The following is a 14,765-nucleotide window of genomic DNA, read 5'->3' as shown; positions in this document are numbered from 1 at the left end:
TTTAAAAAAAAGTACGTACTTGATCTGAGTGAGTTGATCAGTAAACGAACCGATTTTGGAAGAGACACTTCAAGAGTCAAGAGTGGTTTTTTGAACAGCCTTTTTTCATGATAAATACATTCAAAAAATCAAAAGGTTCCCGTTTACGAGGAAATTTTCAAAATTTGCGCGGATCGCTGTATTTCGTCCAGAACTCTCCACGAGAGCGAATTCTACCATTTTCAGCCATTCTGGAGCCTCCAGCGCGATTTTTCAATTTCTCCAGAATTTTGAATGCTCCAGAAGGCGTGAATATGAAGATTGGGCAGTTGAAAATCGAGTTATGTGTTATACTCGACCTGTTTAACGAATTTATTCACATTTGAGCCGATTTTGGATGTGACACCTAAATAGCGATTTTTGAGCAGCTTTATTCATAATAAAACTATCCAAAAAATCAAAAGTTTCCTGTTTGCGAGGAAATTTTGAGAATTGGCACGAACCGCTGTATAGAGTTCAGAACCACCCTCCCCCCTCAGTTCGAATTTCACTGTTTTGAATCGTTTTTGGAAACAGGGTGATTTTCCGAATTTGTCCTGTTTTATATGTCATACAATGACCACACCATCATATTCAAAGCAGGACAAACTCAGAAAATCACACTAGACGCTGCGAAAAGAGCTCAAAACCGCGAAATTCGGTCAAAGGGGGGGCTGATTCTGAATTCGATAAAAGCGATTAATGCCAATATCCAAAATTTCCTCGCAAATGGTAAACTTTTAATTTTTAGATATTTTTATTATGAAAAAAAGCTGGTCAAAAAACCACTCTTGAGGTGTCCCTCCCAAAATCGACTCAAATGTGCATAACTCGTTAAACAGACCTCGAGTATAACACACAATTCGATTTTTAGCTACCCAACTTCATATTCACGCCTTCTGAAGCTTATTCAAAATTCTGGAGAAATTGAAAAATCGCACTGGAGGCTCCAGAATGTCTGGAAAGGGTGAAATTTGGATTTGGGGAATAAATATCAGTTTTAGGACTTATTTTGATCATTTTTACTGATCATAGTACGAACTTTTTTTTAAAAAAACACGAATCACCAGAGACAGTTAATTTTTAATTTTCAAACGTTCGCCAAAAATCAAAAAATCAAATTTTTTGGAAAAAAATGCTTCAAAATGCTCAATGATAGGGTAGTGATGAATTCGTCCGCAAAATTACAGCTTCATTCGTTCAGTACAACCCAAGAAATTGATTTTTAAAGTTCCAACGCAGATTTCAGAATGTAAAATAAAGCCTACTACAGCTCATACACTGTGCCTGCATATTTCTCGTTTCGATGAAAAACTGACAAAAAATGTGTTTTTTGGCTGTATTTTGGGCTCAAATCGTCAGAATGAGCTGAAATTTTGTATGTGAACGCACCCAAAGATTATTGATGCGCCTGTGAACAGCTTTTTTCAAAAAATTTGTTATAGTGGGAGAAGGGTGAATTTGGGGGTTAATTTTGTGATAGGGATGTGAGATTGATTTTTGGGATGCAATAGAATCAACATTTGAGTTCACTGACCTCAAATTAAGGTAAAACCTATCTTTAACTGATTATCTCGGCGTATCTTACCCCAAAAATGAATAGATTTTGATTTTTTCAAAATTTATTTTTGCCTTATTTTAGGAAAACGACTGATTTCATCGAAAAAATGATAATGACAAAAGTTGTCTAGAATGCTGAGTACCAGCGGGATAAGTGGGCTTCGAACGTTAATTTCCTACTTTTGTTTACCTACCCAAGCTGGTAGGAAGGAGGTACGCGAAAGTACATAATCATAATTTGAAACTCCTGTATTCCGCTAGTACTTGGCGTTCTAGACAACTTTTGTCATTATCATTTTCTCGATTAAATCAGTCATTTTCTTAAAATAAGGTAAAAATGAATTTTGAAAAAATCAAAATCTATTCATTTTTGGGGTAAGATACGCCGAGATAATCAGTTAAAGATAGGTTTTACCTTAATTTGAGGTCACTGAACTCGAATTTTGATTCTATTGCATCCCAAAAATCAATCCCACATCCCTATCATAAAATTAACCCCCTCAAAATACATAAATATAAACCCAAAAATCACATTTTTCGTGAAGAGGTGTTTTCTCTAAATTGATGAATTTTGATTCTTTCAGAGTTACTTATTTCTTTCTTCATTTCGAGCATACAGTACCTATCTACCTACCTACTCTGTTGATTTGAAGTTGATATCAACTTCAAATCAACAGAGTAGGTAGGTAGATTTAACAATGATATACAAGTAAAATAATTATTTTATTTTAATTAGATACTTCCAGTAAAATTAAAAATTACTCTTGGAATTTTTTCAGTGTTTAAAGCAATATGAAAAGATTAAACACAGCAATAATCAAGCTACCTAAGTACCTAGTTGTTAGAATTTAAGTTTGAAAATCAATTTAGGATCAACTGACCTGTTTCGGAACAGGGGCGTGATTTTTGAAAAGCGTAAGTATGTTCTGAAACCTCCATAACCAAAATTTTAATTATCCGAATAATTTTTCGATTTTTTGGCATTTTTGAAAATTTTAAATTCATAAAGGTATATTTTCGGCGATTCAATTCATGTTTTTTTTTCTTTTAATCTATAGGTACCTACTTATTTTGTAAAAATAATCGAAATTACTCCTGAAACTACATACATATGAAGCCGGGATTCACGAAACATGCTAAGTGCCATGAAAATGAAAATTGAGTTAAGACCGCTACGACGTTCTACATCAAAATCAGCACCTGTTTAACCTATTTGCAATACCCAATACCTACTTTTAGTACTTTAAAATCAGGCCGAAAGATAGCGCACTCTGTAAGTGCCATACCTGAAAACGTAAGGAAGTATGCTAAGTGCCGTTTGAGCCAGCCTATCGAATAATTGTTTTCTGTACAAGTATATGAAGTTGAACCTGCTTCTATTTGTTAATACGGAAATTACTCGAAATTTTGATCGAGGACATAGGTATTTGAGGTGAGGAAAATGATCTACGTAAAAAACTCTACAAGATGGAGTTGGTTTGAAAGTTTTCCGCGCAATATAAAAAAAAATATAAAAGCTCAAAGTAGTAAAACTTTTAAAAAAATATTATTTTTTCGAATTTTTTTGTAGTTAAATGCAATTTACTCGAAATTTTGATCGAGGACATAGGTATTTGAGGTAAGGAAAATGATCTACGTAAAAAACTCTACAAGATGGAGTTGGTTTGAAAGTTTTCCGCGCGATAGAAAACAAAATATAAAAGCTCAAAGTTGTGAAACTCTTAATAAAATATTATTTTTTCGTGTTTTTTTGTAGTTAAATGCAATTTACTCGAAATTTTGATCGAGGACATAAGTATTTGAGGTAAGGAAAATGATCTACCTTAATTTCTGAACAAGATTGAGGTTGTTTGAAAGTTTGCCGCGCCATAGAAAAAAACTTATAAAAGCTCAAAGTTGCAAAACTCTTGAAAAAATATGGTTTTTTCATGTTTTTTTGTAGTTAAATACAATTTACATATGTACTTGAAATTTTGATCGAGGACATACTGGTTTTCATGTTTTTTTAGTATTGTCGAATTTCGAGCTTTTAAAATTAAAACCAACTCCCTCACCTCAAATACCTATGTCCTCGATCAAAATTTCTGGTAAATTGTATTTAACTACAAAACAACACGAAAAAACCACATTTTTTCAAGAGTCTTTCAACTTTGAGCTTTTATAAGTTTTTTTCTGTGGCGCGGCAAACTTTCAAACCAACTCCATCTTGTAGAGTTTTTTACGTAGATCATTTTCCTTACCTCAAATACCTATGTCCTCGATCAAAATTTCGAGTAAATTGCATTTAGCTACAAAAAACACGAAAAAACCATTTTTTTTTCAAGAGTCTTTCAACTTTGAGCTTTTATAAGTTTTTTTCTATGGCGCGGCAAACTTTCCAATCAACTCCATCTTGTAGAGTTTTTTACGTAGATCATTTTCCTTACCTCAAATACCTATGTCCTCGATCAAAATTTCGAGTAATTTCCGTATTAACAAATAGAAGCAGGTTCAAATGCAAAAAAGGGTATTTTTCTATACGTGAATTGTTCAGTTTAAAAAATCGAAAATCTGGCTAATTTTTTCATAGGTTGGCGAAAAATAGGTGAAAGTATGCTATGTGCCTTGGTGTTCATAGCCACACACCAATATGACGTCACAATCACGGTTACCCACCTTTAAACGCGAATATCTCGAAAACAGGTTTAGGGCACTTAGCATGTTTCGTGAATCCCGGCTTCATATAATAGGTATCAGCTCTTCGTCTCTTCCAAACCAAATTTAATCCCCCTACCCCCGCCCCCATGATAATTTCCTCAATTTCGAGTCATTCTGGAGCTTCTAGTACGATTTTTAATTTCTCCAGAATTTTAAAAGTTCTCCAGGAGAAGTGAAAATGAGTTTGGGCAGCTAAAAATTGAGTTGTAATTTATTCGCAGCCTGTTTTAAAGCTATTTCAAGTACAGCTTTTTTCATTTTCAGTTCTTTTTTTTTTATTTTTCAATGTTTTCAAACAGTTTTAAAAATTGTTCACACATGGGTAAGGGTAAGTATATAGGTATGCGCATACCTATAATAAACATTTCAGTAGGCTACATCATTCTTACTCATAGGTATGATTTGCTTATTCATTTGGCGCCAAACAGCATATGGTTACAAGTATTATAAGAGAATGTTTTCTTTATAGACAGTGTAGAGGAAGACGAAAATCTTCAATGGCAAATATTTCAATTCCCGTGTCTCGCAGTGGTCCTCGCTTAGTTCCATTACGTAGAGTGCGCGCATTGTCACAGACTCTATGAAAACGAGTCTACTATATGTACAGTTACAGTAAGTTAAACAGAGAGTAAAGGAAGAAATTGCGTTTTTAATTTTTACACAAAAATGGAAGGGTTTTTAGCTATTATGTATAAGACATTATTTTAAAAGAATTTAATTATCTTTTTTTTGGTATTAAAAAAAAATAGTTTTGATAATTCCCAATGCCACAAATTCGATCAATTTTCATATAACCGTTTCTACCCGTTTTCATTATTCCGCGACTTATTTTTGAAAATCCACCAAAAATACATCGTAAAACCCAATTTTTTCAATTGTCTTTATATTCAGCATCTTCTCCTATATGAATATATGTAATTACCACATTTGTAGATTCAATACTCGCGGAGGTATTCCATTAATTAGGTCAAGTAATGCAATGACTGATGATATACTCGTAAATGTAGATGAAGTGATTTTTATTTTTTACATTACTGGTAAAGAAATTCCCATTTCCAATTTTTTACAGACACGAAAGCGGAAGGGTTTTTTGCTATTAATGTGTAAAACATTACTTAGGTAAAGAAAATTTAATTTCCTATTTTTTGGTACCAAAAAAATTGAATTTCGATTTATTTTTATTGAAATGAGAACAATATTTTTTTTTTCAGTGTGTCAGACGAGGTAGGTACCTAACTCAAATTTTCAGTTTTAATTTGTTCAATTGAATTTCAAAAATGGTCATCGTTTTTCTACAAGATGTTAATTTTGAATTTTTGCTGAAATTTTTTTTAAGTAGAAATTTTCCAAGTACCTACCTAGTACCTACATACCTACAAGAGCTTAAAGGGTATGAGTATGAATAAAGCTGCAGAGCATGAAGCATATAGGATAAATGCGTTTTTCCCCTATTGAGGAGGGGGGGGGGAATCTAAAATGAAGGAGTTTGGAAAAATTGTTGTCTGAACAATAGACATCAACTAAAGAAAGTGGGATTTCATATTGATTGGTAAGTATACATTTTTTTCAATTTCATACAGAAATGGTAATTTTCAACACACAGATCTTTATGCATGTCAACTTTGAAAATTGAATAAAAATTACGAGAAATTTTCAGCTTCCACATAGGTATATTTCAATTTTTAGTAAATCATAATGTGCAGAATTCACTAAAAATTTCGAGCAATTTTCAAAGCGTGTGATCAACTTTTTACAACCTTGAGCTTCAAAAAGTTTATAACAACAGCATGTAAGTGTTGTGCTAGTACTTTGAATAAGAAAATTGAAAAATTGAAAATTCATTTTGAAGAGGATAAAATTCTGCACATTATGGTTTAAGTACTTATTTGTTTTCTGAAAATTTCGCGTAATTTCAATTCAAAGTTGACATGCATAAAAATCTGTCCATAAAAATGAATGTTCAAAATTATCATTTCTGCATGAAATTGAAAAAAAATTATACCCATCGATAAGAAATTCCATTTTCTTTAGTTCATATCCAACAAAATTTTTCCCAAACCCAAACTGCTTGATTTCGAAGAAAAAATGTATCCTATGCTTCTACCTGTATTTATTCATACCCTCGGCTTGGTTCAGAGTAGTAGGCCCTACCTATGTACATACAATTTTACGTGAATTACCTACGCATGATTTATTGTGCAACATTTTAAAAAAAATTTCCATGTTTTTTTGGGTGTTTTTTTCAATTTCTAAAAATTGAAAAAAGAAATTTGGGAACAAAAAATAAAAATTAATAACTTCACGTAAATTGCACAAAATTTAGATCAATTTTTTGAGATTTAAAAAAATTTCAACGGATTTTTTTTGAAATATGTATGTACTATTTGAAGTACATTATGTACATACGAAAAAAAAACCTTTCAACTGAATTCGTAGCTAAATATTGAAATTATTATTAGAAAGGATTTTAAAAAGCAAATTGGTAAAAAATGAAAATTTTTGCTTTCAAATTTTCATTAAAATGTCTAAAAATTTGGAAATAAAAATTTTAATTTTTGATTTTTTACCAAGTTGCGTTTTAAAATCCTTTCTCAACATTTAGCTACGAATTCACAATTCAGTTGAAACAGTTGAAAGTTTTAAGTTTTTTTTTTCGTATGTACGAGTACATAATGTAGGTACTTGAAATAATTCATTTCAAAAAAATTCTGTTAAAATTTTTTTAAATCTCAAAAAATCAAAAAATCGATCTCATTTCATCACATCTACCATATACTCACACGTAACCGCCACAGCTCCTTGAAGAGTCTGTGACAACTAGCGCCCTCTGTAAGCCGGAGCCATCGTCCTGTACGTTTCCTAAACGTGCAGATTTTCGTCTTCCTCTACAGTGTCTATAGTTTTCTTCTTCACCCATTTCCGTTCTAAACGTAGCGGCCAACTTTGCCTTCAAGGACAGAGATGCGCTATATTGACACACATGTTGGAACATCGGCGAACGAACTCCGAATCTTGTAAGTGATTCAGTCCGTAGTTCAGTTCTTTTGGTTATACACTGCGTATCACCTCATCAGCTGATGCTGAATTATTGCTGATTGAATTCAGAATGAGCTAAGCCTACAAAGTACAAAGTCTTGATGTTTGTTAACTTTCAGTTTTTATAAAATTTATTACGATGAAATTAATACACTATGGTACTGTTACTTTTCTTCATCATGTCTTTATCCAAAGTCCAAACATAGAAACATTTTCTGCTTCTGAATACACTCGTTACCCGTTGTTGTATTTTCTTCATCTTTACTGACACAATCGTTTATAATTATTAATTTTATTTCGCTGAAAGGCATAAAAAAGGAATTGAAGACTGAAAGTTCATGCTTCTCATTTTCATTTTCGAAGTGCATGTACGTAGGTATGTATGTAAGTATTGAAAAAGGGAACTTCTGTCATTTCCGTATATTTTTTTTCTCAATGACAATGAGCATTTAAAAGTACCTACTTTAGAGTATTCTTAATTTCATTTCTTCAAGCTTTAGAAAACTGTTATGATTTTTTTTTCTATTGAAAATGAAAATAGACGCCCTTTCTACGTACATACCTTTTCTGGTTTTGATGTAATTTCATGCATCCTAACTTTTTCATATTCGAAGTATTCAGATATAAAAAAAAATAAAAATGATTGAAAATGGGAACTGAAAAAATGTCATCATTGTACGAGTATGTACTTACTTTCAATACGGAATACGGATTTTAAAAAACGACCAAAAACAGAAAACGTTGAAACTTGAAACAGAATCTAAACTAGATACGTACATATTTTCATTTTCACTTAGAAAAAAATCGAAAAAGTGTTAGGCTTCAATAAAATTCAAACTTTAAAGTTGTTTGTTGAAAAAAGAAAATTTCGAAAATAAATTAATGCAATTAGGCCTATGTACTACGACCATTGACTTTTTAGATATGGACTGCTAGCGGTACATAAGCCAATGGTCTTGAACATAGTTTATCAGTAAGTCGAGGTTTGGCTTCTGCGCATGCCGGAATCTGAAAAATAACGTCGCGTACCAAGCGACGACGAGGATGATGTTATACCTCCCGCACCTCCGTGTAACCATACATGGGTGGCATAACGTCATAACACAGCTGGCGCATGCGCAGAAGTAAAACCGCGACTTACTATGTTCAAGACAATAGCCGTATGTTACGCTTATGGGCCGCTAGCAGTCCATATCTAAAAAGTCAATGACTACGACGAACGTTCCGATTCCGAACAAGTGAACGAGATTGCTCGCTTCTAGAGCAAAATGTTCCGACATGTGTGTCAATATAACCCACCTCTCAAGGACACTCAATCAGCTGTGCAAGGGAATTTAGACGTGGGTATTTTTTTTTACTCGTCTACGACGAAGGCGCAAATAGAATTGACACGTCTTTTAAACATATACAAGATTTACAAGCTATAAAAATGAAGTTAAGGTTGGTTGATGTTTCTCTCTTTTTTTTTTACCAAAAAATTCGCGGCAATTTTTTTTTCTGAGACAGACTCAGAATCAAGCACTGACAGAAAATGAATGAAACATGAAAAAAAGTTCAAACTGCTCAAAGTAGAATACTTCTAGCTTTTACTTACGTATAATCATTGTTATTGTGATTACATTATCAACTGAAATTCATGAAACAAAAATATGTGTGAAAATGTAAGTATTCATATTCGACTTTTACCATTATAGTCAAAGGTATTCGATGTACATGTTGAACAAATACTGCATTTTTACTCGTATACATATAGAAACTACTCTGTTAACTAAAAATGTAACTTGCAATTTTTCGCAGATTTGAAGTTCAACTTGAGTGCTTGCTTGAAATCCACCATGTCTGAAAACATAGCATCTGAGTTGAAAAATTGGTTTCTGTCTCTCGGATTTCAAGATAAAAACGTATCTCCTGAGCAGATTGAAGAAGAATTTCAAAGGTTGGATGAAAAGTGAATTCTCTCTCTGCCTGTGCGTATTTTCTAATTAACTCACGACCATTTACATTTCAGATTATCTCCTCCGGAATTAAGGGATATATGGCGCAGTGTTATGATTCACGTAATTCCATCAAAGGAAGTTCGTTACATAAGGAATTGGAAAGTCTTGATGTTACACGAACTGAACAGGTCAAAAACGACCAAAAGGAAAAAACTGTTCATAACGGTATTATTTTTTTGATAGTTACTTCAATTCATGTTATCGTTGATTTACTGAACTTTTCTCATATGTAGAAAAATTCAAAAACCCTTCAAGAGCTCGAACAACTCAAATCCTTCAATGAGCTACACGATAAATTGAGACATGTCTCAATTTGTTATCAAAATATTGCAACTTGTGAAAATGAGATCGCTTCATTCGAAGTTAAAGTGGCTGAAAAAGGTTATTACATCGTCTTTAACATAATTTTTACCTTTACGAACTGAAGGTGTAAAACTGACAAATTCTGATTTTTAGAACTCGAACGTAAGGAATTGGTGAAAAAGAAACAAATGCTCGATCACACTTCGATCATGATCGATTTGAAGTTGAGCGAACGAGAAAAAATGATCAAAGAGTTATCGGAGATGCATTCCTATTTGAATTATTTGATTTCGTTTTGGCAAGCCGAAAAGAATACTCAAGGGGTATTTTATAACATTTTTTATCAAATGTAATATCGATTCCACGTTTTAATGTTCAATTTTTTTCAGGATGTTATTAAAGATCGCGTAGAAATTGTCAAGGATTGCCTTAAAAACGTTCACGATTTTAATAAACATCAAAATATTTTATCAGAGATATCGATTTGCTGAAAGAAAAAGCGAGTTTGATGAACGATGTTATACGATTAAATGCAAATATTCCAATTTCCAGTTTATACAAAATTGTCATTGATATGTTGAAAGAAACGCTTAGCTCTTCGATAAAGTTAGCAGATTATGTTAACTCAGAAAGCTCGTGGTTAGTAAGTTGAATAATGTGGACATTTTTTTAATTTTTCAAAATAAATTAGTTCATTTGATACTCAGGCTGAACGATGCGAAATTAACCGAACTGAAGAAAAATTGTGTCCAATACTTCTTGAAAAATGTAAACAATGAAAAAAATCTCCAAACCCTTCGGGACAAAGTACAGATTGCCAAATTAGAATTATTCAACGTATTAAGTGACGTAAGTAATCAACAAAATGTAATCAGTATTGACATGTTCAGCAAAATTTATTTTGTGTTATGTTTGAAGAATAACTACATATGGGCTTTCAAAAAGAAACTTTCAAAATATGGTTTGAATCAGAGTGCCAAAAACAGTGTATGGTTACTAGAGAGAATTATCTTCGCAATGAATTCGATTTAATTAAAAATAAAGCGGATAAAATTGTCGATTACTCGTGCGAAGATGACAAGGCAAAATTTTTCGCTGATTTTTTCGACATAAACACTCAAACGGTAATTATAGTTTTAAAAATTGACCATGCACGAAATGAAACTAATTTGTAGTACATTTCAGTGCTTATCAGAGCCAGACGCTATGAAACATATCAATCATTTATCGGACGAACCAATAAATATTATGTTTATTAAATGCCAGAATTACTGTATTACAAAAATAGAGCTTTTTATCGAACAAGAAAATTCGGAAAAATTGGCGCACTTTGCCGATTTGCCTTCGCAAAGTTTAACCAATGAATTGCTAGGACTTAAGCAGCTCGAATTACTAAAGGTTTTGAATAATGTTTGGTAAGTTTGAATCATCGCAAGATGATCAATGATCAGATTGACTACATGATTCTGCGAAAAAATAACGTAATTTTCGGGTATAAAAATAAGATGGAGCTAATCACTTTTTTCTGTTGAATAATTTCAGGTTTTCTGAACTAAACGAATGCAACAGTTTACCTGATTCTTCCATGAATATTTGCATCGAGCAGTGTTATTATTTAATTTATTTAGCAAATCTCCACGAAACATTGGTAAACCAATTTCAACCAGTCTTCCATAAAATCTGGTACACGAATTTGTATTCTATGTAGATATGTGCTGTTATTCAATGAGCGTTTATTTCTATTTACAACATATTTTTTAATTCGTTTTTTTTCATCAGTTTCCAAAATCCATTAAAATATCAATAACGAAAGAAAATCTAAAATTTTTAATGTTTTATTAAGTAATACCTACATTTACAAAATTTTATTTGTAATCATTTTTCATTTTCTATTCGAGCTACTGTATGTGTACCTACTCGTAATTCATGAATAAGGTTTATAGAATTAGGTATAGGTTGGGTTGGTAATAGGTATCGAAGTTCACCTCGCCCTATGACTCATTTTAATGGATAATGAATTGATGATAAGCAAAATTTTTCAGTATACTCGCTATCTCATCGCCATTAAAATTCTGCGGACTAAATGACTTGATCAATGTTTTTCTCGGTGTTCATAAGATTAAAATAAAATTTCCTTGCCGTTGGAATGTATAATCACGAGCGTCGACTCCATTTTCGATAAATGACTCGATAAGAAGAATTGCGAATGATATGTAAAAAAATAATTTTAACGGTTTCGTGTTTTTATGTTCACAGGTTCTCTTATCGACAAAAAACAGCAAATAAAAGAAGACCAAAGAGAATTGTTGAACAAGTTGAAAAAAACCATTCATGAAGCAAAAACAAATTTGAAAAATGTAGAGCAATATGCGTCTTATTGTTCCAAGAATGTAGAATTATGGTGAGAGCGAATAAATTACACGTGTTTTTATTCTATTGTTGTAACAGTCCATTTTCCTTAACTTGTACAGTTCACAGTTTAATTTATGTTTATTATTGACAGATTTATGAATAATATTGTTATTATTTATTTAATTTTCAGGATCAAGTTATCCGCAAATGATTGTCCCGAAAGGAATGATGGTGGCAAATCGAGAGTTTGTTGATTGGATGAAACGCTACGCATCTGTTATTCAATGCTTACGCCATAAAAACGTTAATAATAACAAAACTGTTTTTTAAGACGCTGGCATCCTCGTGAATCAATTTTTGTACGCGTGTAAAAGATTATTTATTCTTTTTCTCCCAAATACTCGATTTTATATCATTTTATAGGTATTTAAATTATAATAATGTCATTGAGTTATACAATGTATTTCTTTTGTCGTTTACTGTTATTAACCTCTCATGAACTTTGCACTTACCAATAAACACTGAAAAAAAATTGATAAATCAAACATCAAAGTACTGATAAATATTATGTCCTATATTGATTTAAAATGTCAAAATTTCCTCTTCGAAAAAAAAAAACAAATGGTAAGAAATTGATCTCAATGATAAGCGCGCGTTTTGAACGGATTAGGTGTAGGTACTTAGGTAGGTAGATATCAGGTTACTATCTTTCCTGATTATTATTAAAATTTTTCCGACCAAAAAAGTGTACTGTGAATTGTGATGAAGGAAAAACTATTTCATCATTGATTCTGAAAAATGTGAAATTGCAATTATTACACAGGCTGTTGTAGAAAAAACATCTTACTTGGTACTGATTTTAGTAAATGAGTTACACGTGCACGCACAGTCGCTTATGTATGTAGGTACTAGGTAGGTAGGTACCATAAATATAGAAATGAAAATGAATCACTTGAATTTGTATGCGTGTTTACTGTTTACAAGCTGTTAAAAAGAAACAGTTAATTGCTTGCCAAAATTTTTGTAGTACATTCATCTCTCATTTTTATATTTTTGTTCGAACTCATTATGCCTATACGCTAACTAACAACCGTTGTCATAATTGGATAAATCTATGACTCAAAAGTTCTCTTCGACATCGCATATTCTAGTGCTAGCGCAGCAGATTCAATACGATCTATACGTGTGTTGTTCGTGTTACAATAAAACCAAAAACCTTCAATTTGAATATCTGCACATTTTTATAACGTTTAATGTATGTACTTACGGTACTTCTACTTGCTATATTCGCGACAGGAAATAAAAAATCTAGAAACTGATTAGGTTAGGTACCGGTTTGTTTATCGCATGATTCATTTTCCTTCTTACGTAGATATACTGTGTAAGTTGGTAAAATTCGGATGAATAAACGGGAAAATTCATGATGAATTTATTGTACAATTTGGTTAGGTACATATGGTATATCTATTCGTAAATTGCCGACGACGACAAAGTAAATTCAAAGATTTGATATTTATTTATTTATTTTTATATTAACTAGGTACCTATCTGAATTTTCTCTCGAATGCACGATCCCCAAGTATACTTACTTCAGATGTGCCATGTTCCAGTCCTCTTTTTAAAATTCTTAGCTAATGTCTGAGTCAGAAAATAGGTGAAATTCTAAGAGATTAGGTTTTGCTCTTTCTAATAAAAATGAACTGAACGTTTTTTTGCACATTATTCATTTAAATTCGATGTCAATATAAATAAGTGAATCTGTTGGAAACGTGTAGATATAAGTATTTACAATTTAGGTAGGTACCTATATTTTTGAGATAATGATATAACATCGAGCAAATTAAGCAAAAAATATTTCCAATCAGATTTCAGTTCATGGGTACAATCAATTCGTTTTAGAAGTTGTTAATACTGCTGAATGTACGCCTACTTTACCTACCTGCCTTGTAGGATACCACAGCTCGTAGCCATATAATAAACACAGGTGTTTCATTGAATGATGACAATGAATATTTTATACTGCGTCGCAAAGTAACATTATTCTGTTTTTCTATCTGTATTTTTCAAGCTCTGCAATGTTTTCGTCCTATTTTTGGTGCATTTATCAAGTGCTAAAATCGAAGATGAGTTGAATAACATGCTTCTAAATTTTAAATCTAAAATTTTCATTTTCTTATTCGATAAATGCATTTCCATACACTCATTGCGATGAAGTATTCATTCAATACAAATATATTAAAAGTATTCTTACCTACTCATTGCATATTGATCTTTACATGGCTTATAATTTCGAGAGAAAAAAAACACTCTAATGAATTTGAGTTGGTAATTATTTGCAAATTTTACCTACATAATATTTGTGAACCAAGCGAAGCAACACTTACCTAGGTATGTCACGTTTATTACCTGCTTACCTGTGTCCCTCTACCTATCTATCAAAGCCAAGTCACGGGTGGGTACAATATCACTTAATTAGTTTGACTTGCATATTAGCACAATGGCTAGTTTAATTTTTCAATTTCATTCTAAGATTGTTTCATTTTTAGTCAAATTTGTTCTGGTCTACAGCAATTACAATTTATTACTTCTTTTCCTAAATATTTTCATATGAACAACCTTTGCCACGTGATGTACTGTACGAATGTACGATACACAGGAAATTTCGATTAGATAAACATGCCTTTTGAGTTTTGATGACATTAACTCTATAGGTATGTATGCTAAGTAAGTATGTACATAAACCTCTATGTACATAGACATACGTAGATTTTGGCACAGAAAATAAAATTTCAAATGTACGAA

The 14,765-nt window shown here is 32.0% G+C and overlaps 1 protein-coding gene across 4 annotated transcripts; it reads left to right on the top strand.

The window, feature by feature from the left end:
• Window positions 1-8,668: 8,668 nt before the first annotated feature.
• LOC135839591 (uncharacterized) lies at window positions 8,669-12,422 on the top strand. Of its 4 annotated transcripts, XM_065355683.1 has the most exons (12): window positions 8,669-8,972; window positions 9,109-9,247; window positions 9,320-9,473; window positions 9,542-9,689; window positions 9,765-9,934; window positions 10,001-10,250; window positions 10,319-10,460; window positions 10,530-10,735; window positions 10,797-11,026; window positions 11,154-11,294; window positions 11,868-12,012; window positions 12,154-12,422. In XM_065355683.1, exons 2-6 carry the CDS (start codon window positions 9,147-9,149, stop codon window positions 10,100-10,102), a joined length of 675 nt encoding a protein of 224 aa, XP_065211755.1. In that variant the 5' UTR covers window positions 8,669-8,972; window positions 9,109-9,146; the 3' UTR covers window positions 10,103-10,250; window positions 10,319-10,460; window positions 10,530-10,735; window positions 10,797-11,026; window positions 11,154-11,294; window positions 11,868-12,012; window positions 12,154-12,422. The 4 variants fall into 4 exon arrangements, with proteins under 4 accessions (XP_065211755.1, XP_065211754.1, XP_065211756.1 ...); XM_065355682.1 differs by lacking the exon at window positions 10,530-10,735; XM_065355684.1 differs by lacking the exons at window positions 10,530-10,735; window positions 10,797-11,026.
• Window positions 12,423-14,765: the final 2,343 nt, after the last annotated feature.

Source organism: Planococcus citri, chromosome 3, assembly GCF_950023065.1.
Source record: "Planococcus citri chromosome 3, ihPlaCitr1.1, whole genome shotgun sequence".
Classification (NCBI taxonomy): Eukaryota; Metazoa; Arthropoda; class Insecta; order Hemiptera; family Pseudococcidae; genus Planococcus; species Planococcus citri.
The sequence above is the reverse complement of the archived record's forward strand: the minus strand, read 5'-3'. Positions and strand labels throughout refer to the sequence as shown.